The sequence below is a fragment of the Candoia aspera genome, chromosome 5, assembly GCF_035149785.1.
Source record: "Candoia aspera isolate rCanAsp1 chromosome 5, rCanAsp1.hap2, whole genome shotgun sequence".
NCBI classification, from domain to species: domain Eukaryota; kingdom Metazoa; phylum Chordata; class Lepidosauria; order Squamata; family Boidae; genus Candoia; species Candoia aspera.
In genome coordinates, this window is record NC_086157.1 from 62,726,260 (window position 1) to 62,743,194 (window position 16,935).

Sequence of the window (16,935 nt, forward strand, 5' to 3'; positions counted from 1 at the left end):
AAAGGCACTCCTTCGTGCCAGGGAACATCCCTCCACACCCCTTCGCACAAATTGCAAGCAGCTTCTCCAGGAACCAGCTTTGCACAAAGGGGCAATAACAAACTATTATTATTATTATTGCCCCCTCACACAAAACCGGCTCCTTCTGCGGGAACTGGCTTCACACAGGAGGGAACAAGAAAATGGCCAGGTGAGCTGGGGCGGTGGAGGGCAGGGCGGCAGGGCTCTCGGAGGTGGCGAGGGTGACTGCGGCTGGGGCTGGGCTGGGGTGGCTGCAGCTTCCCGTGGTGTGGCAAGCAGCCCTAGAGCTGTGCGGTTCTGGGGCTGCTTGCCGCCCTCAAGGCAGGGTGCAGGGTGGCCAAAAGGGCAGAGATGGAGGGGGAGATAGGTGGGTGGGGGAGTTGCAGTGCCTTTTGTTCATTCAGTTTCTTTGGTAACTGAAACCACACCTCACATGATTGGATTGTATTTTTCTTAATAAATGAATATGTAAAGAATTGTTTCTCTTTTGGGGGTGGGGGGGTTGACATGCCAGCAGAGTCAAGTTAGGCACTTTCTGAATTTTTGACACACCAAGCCCAAAAGGTTCACTGGACTTGTAGATAAATTTTGTTTTTTCATTTATATGCATAATTAATTTTCCATCTAAATTATTTTCTGGAAAGCCTAATACTGCAATGAAATCAGTGTAAAGACAACAGTCCTGTGCTCATCAGGAGACTGAATTCACTGAACACACTGTGCCGTTCCGCTGAGTAAATATGGCTAGGATAACCTTTTAACAGCCTTCCCCAACTTGATCCCCCATTAGATATTCAGACTTCAAATTCCAGAATTCCCCAGCCAACCCAGCCATTCATTGCTAAGAGTTCTAGGAATTGAAGTCCCTGTATCTGGAGAACACTACCTTTGGAGAAGACTGCCTTACAATTAACTTGCTATGTGTATTACTTGAAATTAAGCCCTCAGTGAAAACACTGGGTATTTTTTCCCAATATACTGTACATGCTGAAAATGAGCTATAGAGCTCTGATTTAAGGCAGTTTTCCTGGCCTAGTGACTCCAAATGAATTGGACTACAACATCCATCAGCCAAGATAGCATAGGTAAACAGGCTAGGTGGAGATCATGAGAACTGTAATCCAACAAATCTGGAGAGTACCAAATTGGAAAAGCTACTTAAAGAATGTCTGTAGTTTGTTTCTCAAAACCCACAAACAGTTGTTTTTGTCTGAGGGAGTTAATAAACTTGGAACTGGAAATGAATGAAAAATTATGGATTTTGCATATGAGTAGACTAAGTTAGTATTTTTTTTAAAAAAAGAAAAATGCAGAGAATTAAAAGAAAAAAATCTCTATCACTGCTTGGAATTTGAAAAAGAATTCTTGTTTTTCTTTACACTAAGTTTACAGACTGCATAAAATATGCATGTATCTTTAATGCAGGATAAAACTTTTGGAGCAGCTGGAGAAACTATCGTGGTTGAGGAACTTCTTGAAGGAGAAGAAGTTTCTGTAAGTAAATAAGATTTCAGGGGAATCTGTTGAAGTCCATCCTATAATTCTTTTATTCATGCACAGAGTAACTATTCCTTCTAAAATTTGTATAAAACATTGCAGAAATCCAGTCAAGGTAACTATTTTTATGCTTCTTTGATTTCAGTGGAAGAGTTCAACAAAAATATCTGCTTAACTCTTCCTTACTAAAAATAATAGGAATTAAATGTGTTTAACTTTGGCTATATTATTCCCACTTTGAACATTATCCAGAAGTTTTAATTAAAAAAATTAGAAAATCAAGCTCTTCCTGTATGAATCTCTAAAACAAAGCAGATGATCCAATATTGTGTTGTTTTATCAATGATACTTGAAATTGGCTTTCTCTTGAATATTTCCCTTGCTGCTGATAAAGAAAACTCCTAATTGAAATCAAAGCTGAGATTTTCAGGAAATCCAATTCAATCTCTATTTTGGTCATTCACAAGCATAGTATTACCCAGTCAATCCAACAATTTGAATAGAATGAACAGTCAAAACCAGAATATTGGGCTTGAATAAGAGTTCGTAAAATTTAAAAAATAAAACAAAATGTTTATTTTTGCTAATACTATAAATCTTAAGACTAAAATGACTATTATCGCTAGTACTAATACTATAATTCTGAATTCTCATTAAATCTCTATTACTGGGTATAAACTGGTGGTTAGAGATACTGTACACAAGCCAAAAAGAAAGACTTAAATCTAACATTTCCTTAATTATGAAGCCGGAGGAGCAATCACCTCTCCTCTGATTTTATTAGCAGCATAAAGAAATGTAACAACATCCAGAGAGACAGATTCTAATCAGATAAGAGGAGTTGCATATAAAATAAATCAGTACAGTTTGGATATTTTATCAAATGAAGGGGAAAAAATGGATTATGATTTTCAAGATTTACGCACAATTAGTGCTTAATTAGCCTTTTTCTACAAGGCTCATCTGTGTTTTAAACAAACAATATTTAAATTTTGTAGAAGGGTGTGGGTATTGGACATTACTATTTCTCAGTAATAATCCCTTACATAAAGTACTTGAAATTATCTTAGATTCTAATGAAATTTATATTACATGTATTTACTCTTTTCAGATAATTAACTTTTATTCAAGAATGCCAATGGAAATAAAGTATATTTATATACTAACCTATCTCTTGTTATAAGCAGGATGTTACTTATAATTAAGAGCTTATTAATACTGTAAGTCTAATATTAAGGCCATTCCCACTGCACTGTTCTTATGTTCTATCTATTATTTGTTTCCTTACAGTGCTTGTGCTTCACAGATGGCGTCACTGTTGCTCCCATGCCTCCTGCCCAGGATCACAAACGGTTAATGGATGGTGATCAAGGACCAAACACTGGTGGAATGGGTGCATACTCCCCGGCCCCTCAGGTAAGGTGCCCGCCATGCTGAATTTCCTTAGGAGGCTCATTTCTAAGAAGCACCAGCTATGGGAAACCAATAGGGGTTGTCAGAATTGTAGATACCCTTCTTGTTCTTCCTTTAGATTTTAAGAAAAATGGATGGTGTAAAATAATTGTTACCACTTTTTTTCATATCACTTCTTAATGGGATAATGGTACGCTATGACGAGGCAATGGTCATATCGTATTTAGTGTTCATATGATAGTATATGATATAAACACTAAAAAGATACTGTACAAAAATTAGAATGAGACACATTCTAATTGGGATTATACACTTTTAAAATATAGACAGAGGGATGAGGAGAGGCACAGTAAAAAATAAGGTCACTCTAAGAGGAAGTGATGCGGCCCCTCGAGCAAACTTGGGTGCCCCAAGGATGGCATGTGTAACACCTTTGCTGCCAGAGCTGCATTGGATGCCAGTTTGCTTCTGAGCCCAACTCAAGGTGTTGGTTATTACCTTTCAAGCCCTACATGGCATGGGTCCAGGTTGCCTGAGGGACCGTTTTATCCCCATTACATCGACCCGTCCCACCCGGTCAAGCAGAGAAGGCATGTTATGGATCTGTTCATGAGAGATTGTCAATTGGCGGGGCCCAGGAAGAGAGCCTTCTCTGCCACTGCCCCCACCCTATGGAACATTCTTCCCCCAGAGGTGAGGCAAGCCCCTACTCTCCCAGCCTTCTGGAAACAGGTGAAGACCTGGCTGTGCCATCTCGCGTGGGGCAGGAGGAGGAGTAACCAACCCTGGGGGTGGTTAGCACCCTGAAAATGCTACTGTAAACTAAGAACTTTTAATACCTATATCTTGGATTATATTTTTGTTTAAGAATGTGGTTTTATTGTATTATATTTTAATGATTATTTATTCTGGTTTTCTTGTTAACCACTCAGAGAGATGGGCGGTAATTAAATTTGAAAAATAAATAAATAAGTGCAAAGAGCCCTTAAGTCTGCCGTTTATCGTGAAAACACTGAGTTTTATCCAGCAGAAATAGCATTCATAGTTAATGGGTAAGGAAAATGCACTATAATGTCTTCCTAAATAATGAAGCATTGTAAATTTATTATAGGATGGAAATTTAGTGCTCACAATAGCAGATTCAGTCTTTTCAGGATATAAATATGCTCTGACAAATTTATATTTTATCTATGAGTTTTCCATTCCCATGATTTGTTGCTGATAATTTTTTAAGTTGTTTCTCTGTCTGCACTCTTATGATTTTTTTTAAACAAGGCTCAAGAACATAAACCTTTTTATGCACCAGCATTTGAGAATAGGAGTAGGAGATTCCAGGTACTAAGTAGCTCATGGAAAAGGACAAAAGAAGAATACAGCCAGGGACCAAATTGTGTCCAAATCTTGCATGCTGCTCGGTGGCTACATACTCATTTTCTTTTATGAAAGAAGATTAAAGTTTATGGTTTAGAGCAGAAGAAAATATCACAACAGTGATATTGCATTTATACACCAGCAAATTGAATGTATTAAGTTGTTATAGGTTGAGTCAAAGCATTGTTCCATATAGCGAGCTTTGTACATTGCAGTCACCAGCAGCAGTGCTCCAAAGCACTGGACAGAGGCCTGTTTCCTATCCTGAGATCTTTTATAGCTGAAGGTGGCTGGAATTGCATTTGGCCCTCATACTGGTCAAGTATGTGCTCTACTAGAGAGTTATACTCCCTTGATAACAGTCTGTGATGGTTCACTTCCCACAATAATGTTGATCTGAAGTTCTCAGAATTTATACAAAATTTAAAAAGCAATTAGGTTATATTTTTCTTACAAATTTCACTTTCTGTAACAATTTTAGCTGTCTGAAGATCTGCTTCTGAAAATCAGAAATTCTGTTCTCCAGAAAACAATTGATGGTATGAGAAAAGAAGGTATCCCATACACAGGTACGTGGGAGACTTGTTCCTTGTTAATTGCTTATAAATAAACTTTACTAGTTGCCATACAAGTCTCAGAATGAAAAACGCTTACCTGCAAACTTCTAATAATTATCGTACAAAAGGATAAAATAATGCAGAAGGAGCAGGAATTTAGGCATTAGTACTTATCAAAATTATCTAAGCTTTAGAGAGGAGCCAGACTTCAATGAAATGGGTCATGTTATTCCATAATGCCTTCTGCAGTAGCACATGATGAAAACTGTCTTCATTTCCATTGTCATGCCAAAACTGTAGCTGTTGCTACTCTTACACCATTAATTCTTGCAATGAAAGGAAATTACCCAACTACTGGAATTCCCTGCCACCATGACTATTTGCCATGCTTAGTCCCTTAATTATTGCTTTGCTGTCAGAGATTATGATAGTTGGAATCCAGAATCATTTGTAGGGAACTAGCAGGGGAGGCTGCTCTCTGGCATGGCTTTTCAAACTGTATTTTGTGGAACCCTAGGATTCCATGAGAACTTGATGGACTTCTATGGGAGTCTAAATGCAAAAAAAAAAAAGTTAACTCAAACATAACTTATTTTCTAAAACTAAAGCTTTGCCTCTTGATCAAGGTTCCAGGATTTTTTTTTTTAACAACAGGTTCCACAGCCCAAAAATGTTTGAAAGCCCCTGCTCTGTGGGAAAGTAAGAACAGAAAGCAAAAAGCTAATTATAAGATGTTCTGCTCGGATATACTGAAGAAGCTGATTTTTTTTCTCTTTCCAAAGATGTATCTTTTACGTAGGTTGAACATGTTATTGGTGAACAACTGCATTTCCAATATTATGAACACAACTGTCAGCAAAGTTCTTCATGATCGTTCAGTAGCTGTTTCTAGACAACTATACTAGATATGTTTATCTTCAGTATTTTCTATTTTCAATAAGGTGTGCTTTATGCGGGGTTAATGCTAACAAAAGATGGACCTAAAGTTTTGGAGTTCAACTGTAGATTTGGTGACCCTGAATGCCAGGTGAGAATAATTACCTGCAATCTTTTACATGTCTGCATGTTTATATCATAGTTCAGTGAGGTTTATTCACAGGTAAATATGCATAGTGGCCAGTCAATACAAGATTCACCTCCTTCTGAACCAATTTTGGATGAATGCATAGGTATAGTATGCATGTTAAACTGAATATTTATGCAGACTATACATTATTGATTTCAAAGTTTGTAGGACTTTAGTGCATCAATTGCTAAAACAGTCATCGCTATCACCAAAGAAGTTTTCCTGCATCTTTTACTAGTATATATCAAATCTCAGTGTTTCTTAATTTTCCCAATTATGAAATTAGCAAAGTCTTTTTTCTCTCATCCCTTGTGATATAAATCAGCAATTGCAGAGCCCAAGGGCAAGTCTGACTCTTGGAGAATGAGTCACCAAATCAGAAACATCAATTGAAGAAATTGATGACTATGTCAGAGGGAGTGCTGGCAATCCATTTAAAAAGATTGGTTGGGTCTTGGCCATTCTGTGAAGAACAGCAGGGTTCATTCAAAAACAGATGTTATAGAGGTAGTCCTCAAGTTACATCCACTCATTCAGTGACTGTTCAAAACTGAATGAGTGGTACTTACAACCAGTTCTCAAAGTTCCGGCCATCACAGCACCGTCACAGTCACATGATCACTATTGCAGTCTTCCCTGCCAGCTTCCCACAAGCAAAGTCAATGGGGAAGCTGGCAGGGAAGGTTGCAAGTCGCTCCCATAAGTCATTCCCACTCCTGTCACTTTTTTCCCCAAGGACCCCCACTATGGAGTATGAGATCCCAGGGATTTCGTACTCTGTATCACCCCCCACCTGCACTCCATAGCACATGTCTGCCCACCTGCAGCCTCCACCAACCCACCTGTGCTCCATAGTGCCTGCCCATGGCCCCTTCCAACCCACCTGCTGCCACTGCTGACCCACTGTGCTCCATAGCACCCATCCACTGCAGCAGCACCCACTCACCGCCCCCCCGCACTCCTTCCCCAGGACTCCCGCTTCTTCCCACTTAATGACCCATGCGGACCTGGGGTTGGGACAGCATGTGGGACTCCCAGGATTGCCGTCACTAAGTGATGTGGTCACATGAGATTGTGCTTTACAACCGCATTGCTTAGTGACGGTCCCCATCGACCCATCCACAGCCCCTGCCAACCTGCCCACGGCACCCCACAACCCCCCCCCCCGCAGCATCTGCACACACCCCCACACTCTGTAGTCCCTTCCTGCGGATGGGTCGATGGGGTGCACCCATTAAAAGTATCAGCTCAAATGTGATGATTTCAGATTCTAATAAGCACCATCTTAGCCATGTTTTTGAATCTCAGTGAAACTGGCAATACTTTTTTTTATTGGAAAGCAACACCATCTTGCCTTGTCTCATTTTAAGCAGTGTGTTAAAAATCTAGTAACTTAATGCATATCAAATTTGACTAATTTCTTACATTTTAATAGAACATCGAAAGGTAAGCACTTACTTAAATTGAGCTTGACTCCTGATGACTGCAAGGATACATCCAAGTAGTTTTCATGGCAAAAACACAGATGTAGTTTGTCATTGGGTACCTCTTGGATTTTTTTTTCAACTCTCTAGTCTAGCCTATGGCGCTAGGATTTCCTGGTGGTGTCCCAAACACTAAGGAGATCTGACTTTGCTTAGCGTTTTTGAGATCAGCCAAGATTGATAGTTGCCACCACCTGAGGTGGGCTTAATGGAATATACTTCTTAATAAATATGTTTAGAAACTTCAAATGCTTCTTTATTTTATTTATTTATATTTCAAATTTTGTCACCGCCCATCTCCCTCAAAAGAGAGACTCTGGGCAGTTTACAAGAGGGACTCTGGGCAGTTTCTTTAATGCTCCTGTGAATGTCACATATTTCATAGCTTAAATAACAACATAACCTTTGTCTGCATTTTTGTAGGTAATTCTCCCACTTCTTAAAAGTGACCTTTATGAGGTTATGCAAGCAACCATTGATAAGAAGTTATCCAACTGCATGCCTGTTTGGTGTGAAGATCGTGCAGCTGTTACTGTGGTCATGGCTAGTGAAGGCTATCCAGGAATTTATGCCAAGGGTTTGGAAATAATAGGTATGAAAACAGTCACATAGAATCCCAAAATGTAGCATTTTCAGTGTTCCCATTCCACTGGAGGCCATGTGAATTTCTTGTTCAACTGCCTCAAATAACGAGAGTACTAGGCTTTAACCAGTTTATTTTTTTTAACACTTTTAGCTTCTATTTTAGAATACAAGCAGAAACAATAATGTTCCTTTCTACAAGAGAAGACTTTTGATATAAAAGTTCAAAGAAATATGGCTGCCCTCAGTAAGGCCAGCGCACTGAAATGAACAAGTTATAAATGTCCCTTTCAAATTGAAAAATATCTAAATACAAAAATGTCCAAATACCTCAAGGGTTTTTACTTGAGCAAGATATGGGCAGTTACATACAATGGTTAAATATGGAAGGTTTAATCAAGTTGCTTACCATGAACATACATGTGTTTCTGGTGCTTCAAAGATTGAGGACATAGCACATATATTATTTAAGTGCCAGCTGTATAATAAAGTGAGAGTTCAATACAGTATCTTGAACAAACAGCCCATACATTACAGCAGCAGTTCCTAACCTTTTTGGTGCCAGGGACCGGGTTTGTGGAAGACAATTTTTCCATGGACTGCAGGGGGATGGTTTCGGGATGATTCAAGCACTTCCTCTTTTTCCCGACCTTTTGTTCTTTTTTTTTTTTTACGCCGTTTAGAGATAGTAGCCAATGGCCTTGCTTTCTCTGACAGGAGGCGGAGCTCAGGCGGTCATGCAAGCGATGGGGAGCAGCTGTAAATATTCAGGCTGTAAATTCGCTCACTCGCCCACCGCTCACCTCCTGCTGTGCGGCCCGGTTCCTAACAGGCCACGGACCGGTACTAGTCCGTGGCCCGGGAGTTGGGGACCCCTGCATTAGAACAACGTAGTGTATATGTGGTGGTCAGAACCCAAATATGGCATATAATACGGCCTTTTATCTGAATAAAACAGTACAATTGAGAGCTGCATATATGGATCTGATTGAGGTAAATTGTAGAAGTGATTAGAATTATGAATTGTATTTTCTTCTGGTTTTGCCTTTTATTCTATTTTGTTATATATAGTCTTATTATTATTTTGATATGGCCTAATGGCTACTCACTAAAGTACTACTACTACTCCTCTACTACAAGACTGAATTGGTTATATCAGAAGTGGCAACCTATTGCTTCCAGATGTTCTGGATCACCACAAGCCCCACAATGCATATTTAGTAGTCAAAGTCTCCAAGGTATTGATCAGGTTTTCTATAGACATTTTGCCCTGTATCCCAGCCAGGCTTCCCCAGTGCAAAGTTCAAAAGTCATGTTGTCTTGCAATATTTGTAGTTTATGTAAGTTTTTAACTTAGAGGGGTTGGTTGGTGATTGGAGGTTTCCTGGGATGAATCAATTAATTGGTTGCTGGGAATGATGTCTCTATTTTGATTGATCCACCTCATCTGTTTGCTCTGTGTGGCCTTGATCAGCCACCTGACTGGATAATCAATCATATCCAGTTCCACTGATCTGTCGATGGCCCTTTAACTGAGTACCAAGCTTCTAGGAATTCTCTGTTCTCTTGCTTTACATCATCTATATCTATTAAATGCCTTGCCCTTCTTCCAAGAAACTTGCTAGCAGGTGGTACAATATAATGTTTCTCCATACCCTTACAATACATGCATTTTTCCACATCAGGAAAAGAGAGCAGTTCGCAGGAATATAATTAATTTCTGCACGACTATGAGCAGTCAGTCATTGTGTAGTATCTAGCATGAAGAAGATATATTCTTCAGCACTATTATACATAGGAGCCTCAGTTGCATGCAAGTCCATTTTTCTGGTAGAATTCTATTCTGTTCTGTTCTATTCTATCTATCCAGAGAGAGAAAGAGAGATTTTTATCTGTCTGTCTGTCTGTCTGTCTGTCTAGATGCCTTGAGGGACTGCATAACTCATGCAACATGCCAACATCTCTGATTCTTATATTCATATACTGTTAGATGGATTAACTTAGTACACTTTTTAATATTCAGATATATTACTGAATCCTTGGTTACACAATAAATTGGGGGGGGGAATACAACCCATGATTTGTTTGTACTTTCTGGACCTCTCCTTAAAAATTGTGCCACTGTCATTGGTCAACAAACCATGAATAGCAATGGAATGACAGTCTGCTGATATTTGACAGGAAATTATGTAATGCAGGCATGTTAAGCCTCTGGTCAGCTTAATATATATTATGAAGTGTAAAGATACGTACGTACGTAAATGAGAGAAAAACTGGTGAGAAAAAAACCTGGAAGTGGCCTTTCCATAATGTCATTTATGTCATTGCCTTGTTACTTACGGTCTTTGCCAGTCAACAGTAGTAGTAACAGAAGTCATCATAGTACTAGTAATAGGGATAATGGTAATAATAATAATACTAGTAATTACGATAATGTGCACACAATAGATACATGGCAAAAGTTTTTTAGTATCCGACTTCTGTTTAGTTATAACATCATATTGTTGCCTTACAGGACTTTCTCGAGCTAAAGAACAAGGCTTGGAGGTATTCCATGCTGGCACAACCCTAAAAGATGGCAAGGTGGTGACCAGTGGTGGAAGAGTCCTCACTGTGACAGCTATCAAGAAAGACCTTATATCGGCACTGGAACATGCCAACAAAGGAGTTGAAATCATTCGTTTCAAAGGGGCCATTTATAGAAAGGACATTGGTTATCGGGCTGTTGCTTTCCTTAAACAATCCAGGTATCTATTTGAAGGCAAAATTAAAAATTGATAGTTAAATTTAAACAAACAGAAGACATGAAAGTCATGATAAAATAGCTGCTTGATTTAGTTTTTATAAAGTGAACCCTTGGTTTAATAGACCTCAGTTAACCAACTTTGGATCCATTTAAATGTAATTTATACCCCCTTCCCCTGAATAATCTAGAGCCAATGTGGTATTGTGATTAAGGTGCAAGATTTAATGCAGTTTCCTAGAAGCCCTCTGGGGCTATAACCCCTAGCTCCACCTCTTGCCTTGGTGTGCACCTTGATCGTTACTTCTGCCACAGACAATCTTCTAGGGCAGTGTTTCTCAACCTTGGCAACTTGGAGATGTGTGGACTTGCTGGCTGGGGAATTCTGGGAGTTGAAGTCCACACGTCTTCAAGCTGCTAAGGCTGAGAAGCACTGTTCTAGGGGGGTGCCTTTCTCTGGTGTCTTCTCCCTAACTCTAGCTCCCTAACTGAGGTGTGTGATTAGGGAAGTCAGATCCTCTTACTTGTCCTCCTGTGTAGTAAAATAAACCAATAGACTCAATTTTTTAAAAAGAAAAGAGAGTGTAACAATTTCTTTTTCACTTTAAGTTGTCACATGTGAAGCATCAGTGGCAAATGCAATAAAAATACAAAACTGTTCAAAACACAATGGGCATTAGAAAAGAACCTCCAATCAAAAAAAAATTCTAGGCAGTATAAAGTTCTGAGCAGTTCACAAAATGAAAGATCATTTTAAGGAGTATTTCTTTTCACAAAATGAAAGATCATTTTAAGGAGTATTTCTAGCCAAACTTTTACTTCTTAAGATACCTTATTCTGGAAGCTAAAGTCTTGTTGCTTGCTTTTATGGACTGTCTTCCAGCTTCTTGTAGATTTTTTCCATTTTATCAGAGGCTGAAGAGATTCCTCCTGTCTTCCCACCCTTGGCACATGACATCTTATGTTATTCCTTTTCTCCCAGAGTTCTCCCACAGTCTTTTCAAAGATAAAATGTTTCGTCTCTAGCAGAAAAGAAGGGGGTTGGGTAATCTGACTTTGTACCTGACTTGGGCATGGAGTTGTCCCTCATGCAAAAGTAGCTTGGGGAAGTGTACTTGGGATATTGTATATTGGGAATGTCTTAGGTTTGCCAGCTGCTAAGGGTACTCTATTCACAAAAGTGACATTAGTGACCATTCCTTATTTTTTGAATTAAATCCACTTTTGAGAAAACTAAATATTGGGTATGGAAGAATTTATTAAGTTTTTTTAATCTATATACTATTAAAACTCTTCCATCTGTCTGATACTTTGTAACCTTTAACTGGGCAAAATGGTGCATCATAGGCCAACGGTTTTTGAATCCAGGTACCTCAAATGAGCTAACTTACAAAATTTATTCAAAATCTGGGACTCATGGCTCCTGTGGAATAAAAATTTGGCAAATTTTATAAAATATTTTATGACATATAAATTATAAAACATTTTATAACATTATTCAAAACGTCATAAAACATTTCCTGTGATCAACTCCTGATGTTTGATCGTGCCATACAGTTCAACATTGGCTACTTTCAAGGCAGATACATCTCTCCCTGAATTTTTAAGAACTTTTCCAGTAAATTAGAAGCTCTGTCATTGTTGAAGGTATTGAGGAATATGATAAGGAAATATCTCTGAAACAATGACCCATTAGATTCCAAAGCTGATTTTTTTCCCCTTAGTTCTAGCCTGATATGAGTTGATTGATAATTAATGATATAGTCTCTGACATCATTAGACTGGGCAAGAGTTGCTTGAGTTAAGAAGTTTGGGATACCATCTCACTGGGATTTTTTTTCCTTATCTTTTCTATGTTCAGAAACAGATTGATCACATTTGAGTTTTTTTTCCCGATATAGTGGCTTAATTACCTTGTTCATTTTGTAGGATACTGTTATAGGATACTGTTGGGCACATTTTGGCCAGGGCTGATAGTAATCCAGTACATCTGGAGGGTCCTGGCAAAGATGGCAAAATATCAGAATCTCATTTGATTAACTTTTCCCTGTTTAAGAAATAGTTAACAAAAGAGCACTGTTTCATTTTCCAATGAATTTTAAGATAATACTGCAGGGGCTAATTGTGAATAGCTTTTCATTGTCTTGTAAACCTTCTTTCAAAACTACAGCTCTCTAAACTATAAATTGGTATAGTTTAATATAGATATGTAGATACATAGTTGCATCTGGTAATGTACTTGAAAAACTACCAGTGCAAACATCTGTGCCCACAGATAAGGAGCAGGATTCCATCCATCTTCGCCACCATGGCCAAATGCAAAATCTTATAGAACTTGTAATCCAAAGTATTTGGAGGTCTTTCCATAGAAAATTCTGTTACATATTGTTTTAGTACAACTACATTAGCAAAATTAGTATTTAACCTAGCCATTTGCTTGAGTTTATATGGGCTTTGTCAAGGGATTTGTTTGTTTGTTTTAAGAAAAATTCACCAAATATTCACCAGATATTAAAAGTAGCATTATTTCTTGATAACACAATCTTTTGTAATGTATTAATAGTCTCTTGATAAAGCTGTCTTTGCTTGAAAGTGTATGACATATCAGTACACTGTAAGACTAATCTGTAATGCGATAAAGTTACTAACTGTGGTATGGTATCTAGTTTTATTATTCTTAATATTGAATAATTATTTGAAAAGTGATATAAATCCACTTTGTTTGCTTTATTCAATGAAATAAATCTTATTTTGAACCCGCTTTGCATAGTTTTGTGAAGTACATATATTTGAACAGCTGTAAGAGGACACCCACTGAAAATCCATTTTCTAGAGATTGCTGTAGTACTCCATTGCAGCAAAACTAAAAACAAAGGAAACAAAGTTTAAGAGCATTATTGCCAGCTTAAAGATAGGCAAATTGAATGTACTATATGTTCTCATGGACTACATCAAATGCTGCATTATGAAGTGTACTGTTGGTCAGAAAACCTTTGGTCATATTCAGTGGGTTCATTTTTAAACAGTTTTAAGTGTTTACAAATGCAAAATCTTATAGGACTTGTAATCCAAAGTATCTGGAGGCCTTTCTGTAGCTGTAGAATAGCCTGCACTATTTCAGAATCTTGTTAAACAGCTATCATGAAATGTGAATTTATCACTGGACTTTGCATTTATTGAGATAGAGACCAGTTTATTTAAACTGAATTATTTGGGTACATATATGATTTGCAGCTCTAAACAGTTAACCTTGGTACCTAATAATGGTATTTTTCTACTGAGGCCTTCACTCATTTAAGTCATTAAACTGCGTTATCAAGAGCATGATTCACTATTTCTAAAATCTCAGAGTGGGGCTAAAAGAGATAACAAGATGCTGGTTCTTCCATAGGTTTACCCTTGACTGTAACCTAATACAGCCCATACCTCAAATAATGCTCTATTTAAATAATTCTTAGATAACTGTAACGGCTTAAGATGTAGCCTTACTTCCACAAGTGTGGGGGAGGGGTGTAAACTAACACACAATTGCCTTTTAAAAAAATTATATCTGTTATATTTTAGATCTTGGTTGTAATATAGTAAGAGCTATCCATATTTGTTTTTGTTTGTCTATTCTGACTTGATGAAAATCAGTAAATCCATTGAACAGTTTTGAGCTTAGAAGTTCAAACCTTCTATTGATGATGCACTTGAGGACAGCACTTCGCTTCACACAAAGGGATGTTAAGAACCTTGCTTCTATGTGTTTAGTAATGCACTTTAGCCATATGCTATGCTGGAGAGCTAGAGAACTACACTGTCGCTTGCGCTGGTCTTTTTGGTAGGTGAAGGACTTGTTCCAGCTGAGGCATCACGCACACCAGAAATGCCAAGTCTTACGTATGCTGGAACATAACTACTGATTTTTGAAATCAAATCTGTTAGAATGCCGTTCTAAAAAATAGGGTTTTTTTGGAACACCTAGCTTTAGAATACCCTTAAAACTAGATACCTAGAACAAAAACTAGGCTTTAGAACACTAAAAGCTAAATTTCCCTGTTACAGTATGTTTGTTGAAGGTACAGTACCAAGTTGAGTAAAAAGTAAGATCCTTGCAAGCCTACACATGCATTAGAAAATACAACTGCAAATGGATAGTATATATGGGCAAATTGATAATTGGCTATTCTGCCTTTTTAGAGGCCTAACATATAAAGACAGTGGTGTAGATATTGCAGCTGGTAACACCTTGGTTCAGAAAATTAAACCTTTAGCAGCAGCCACATCTAGATCAGGTAAGATTACTTATATTTTTTATTACATTTTGTAGAATTCATGAACAAACACATGTTCATTAATTTTTACTAAGTACTAGATTTGTGTTTTGCAATTGGAATTCAAGGGTGCAGAAATAACTGAATACTGGAGTTTACTACAAATTCCATTTGGGGTTCTGTATGCAATTCTGATCCTTTAACTTATTTCAGCATGAGGAGTTCTATAAATCAAAGAGCATCTAAAGCAATTCTTTGTATGCCTACTCAGAAGCCCCAGTTCAGGTTGATGGAACTTGTAGTTGGTATGGAAATAGCCCCATTAAATAGTAACTGCATTTGGTAACTGTGACTTGGGACCTGATAGTTACAATTTCACATTGTGAGTAAGCTCACTTGAAACATTAAAACTTGCATTCAAGTAAAAATGCAAAATAAATAAAGCAAGTTACAATTGAGGCAAAGGAATCCAGATTAATTCTGGGAGGTGGGTGGTCAAGCTGTTCTTCTTATTTCAGCCTTCCCTGCCATATTACCTTATTGGGGAATTGTAATTTCAACTGATCTTGAAGGTGCTATGTTGAGGGAGGTTGCCTTACAGTAGTTTCAACTAACTCATTTCCAAATAAGACCAGAATTACTAACTACAAACCAAGAAAATCCATAATGGAAACAAATGTTAGCCCACACTTGCTGTGACGTATTTTTTGTGGGTTTACGTTAAGATCTGAAGAATGGGGAAATCACGCCAGAGGTTCAAATTGATAAATACTTATATTAACAACCTTTTCCCCCACTTGATAGGCTGTAATGCTGAACTTGGAGGCTTTGCTGGCCTGTTTGACCTAAAGGAAGCTGGATATAAAGATCCAATTTTGGTGTCTGGTACTGATGGTGTTGGAACAAAGCTCAAGGTAATAAAAAAGAATGCATTGGTTTTCCAAGTAATTTTTCTTTCTTTTTTGATGTTTTGTTGTTTATTTTTGGAAGGGCTGGCTTAAGGCTGAAAACGGCCTTCTTAAGAACCACATCATAATGGTTAAGGTGTTAACAGTAGAACTGGGGAGACCCAAGCTCAAATCCACTTAACAGCATGGAAATTCACTTCATGAACTTGTGCCCCTCACTTTCTCTCTCAGCTTATCCTACCTCCCAGAGTTGCTATTGTGAGCTTAAAATTAAGGGAGACCCCCTATAATCTGCTTGGAGCGCTTGGAAGAAAGGCAGGATATAAATCTAATAAATTTAGATCAGGGATTTCTAATATTTTTGGTCAGCTGGCATATTTGGAAAGTTGAGTATATCTGTGGGCATTCTTCCCAAAATGGTTGCTGTGGTGGACATGACCAGTCATAAAACTATTAGGTGGGAAACTGCTTCTGCCCAATGCTTTAGCTTCCCAGGTACAGTGGCACCTATGGATACCATATGGGAAATTCAAAGTAGGGTATGCAGGGGATTCCATGTTCTCTCCTTGAAATCTCTAGTTTGAAGTAGCCTTGGTGGGGAAAAAGCCTGGAGGACCAACAAAAAGGATGTATGCAGCAAAACGTTTTTTGGGGGTATAGGGATATAACTTTATTAGAACTGGCAAACCAACTTACTTTGGAAAAAAACTGGCAAAGGCACCTTTTCTCAAGCCTTATCAAGATGAATGAGATTTGTAAAGAAGCCATGACATGCTGCCTCTTCATTTTCACAACAGATTGCCCAGTTGTATAATAAGCATAACACAATCGGTCAAGACTTGGTCGCCATGTGTGTCAACGACATCCTAGCTCAAGGAGCCGAGCCTCTCTTTTTCCTTGACTATTTTGCCTGTGGGAAACTTGATGTCAGGATGGCTCAGACAATCATAGCTGGAATAGCAGAAGCTTGTAAACTAGCAGGCTGTGCTCTCCTTGGTATGGCTCTCTACTTTTCTTCTATTATCACAAGAAATTTC

General features: G+C 38.2%; 1 protein-coding gene across 5 annotated transcripts in view; it reads left to right on the forward strand.

Annotated features, from left to right (window-relative positions):
- GART (phosphoribosylglycinamide formyltransferase, phosphoribosylglycinamide synthetase, phosphoribosylaminoimidazole synthetase) overlaps window positions 1-16,935 on the forward strand; it is a 63,366-nt gene that overhangs the window by 22,469 nt on the left and 23,962 nt on the right. For all 5 annotated transcript variants that reach the window (XR_010068085.1, XR_010068084.1, XM_063305410.1 and 2 more), the window contains exons 6-14: window positions 1,447-1,515; window positions 2,809-2,934; window positions 4,784-4,871; window positions 5,801-5,886; window positions 7,833-8,001; window positions 10,507-10,738; window positions 14,917-15,011; window positions 15,795-15,904; window positions 16,696-16,894. Coding sequence is in view for 3 of the 5 variants with exons in the window: in XM_063305410.1 (XP_063161480.1) it covers window positions 1,447-1,515; window positions 2,809-2,934; window positions 4,784-4,871; window positions 5,801-5,886; window positions 7,833-8,001; window positions 10,507-10,738; window positions 14,917-15,011; window positions 15,795-15,904; window positions 16,696-16,894 (1,174 nt within the window). In the remaining 2 variants the exon portion in view is untranslated. The remainder of the gene's footprint in view (window positions 1-1,446; window positions 1,516-2,808; window positions 2,935-4,783; window positions 4,872-5,800; window positions 5,887-7,832; window positions 8,002-10,506; window positions 10,739-14,916; window positions 15,012-15,794; window positions 15,905-16,695; window positions 16,895-16,935) is intronic.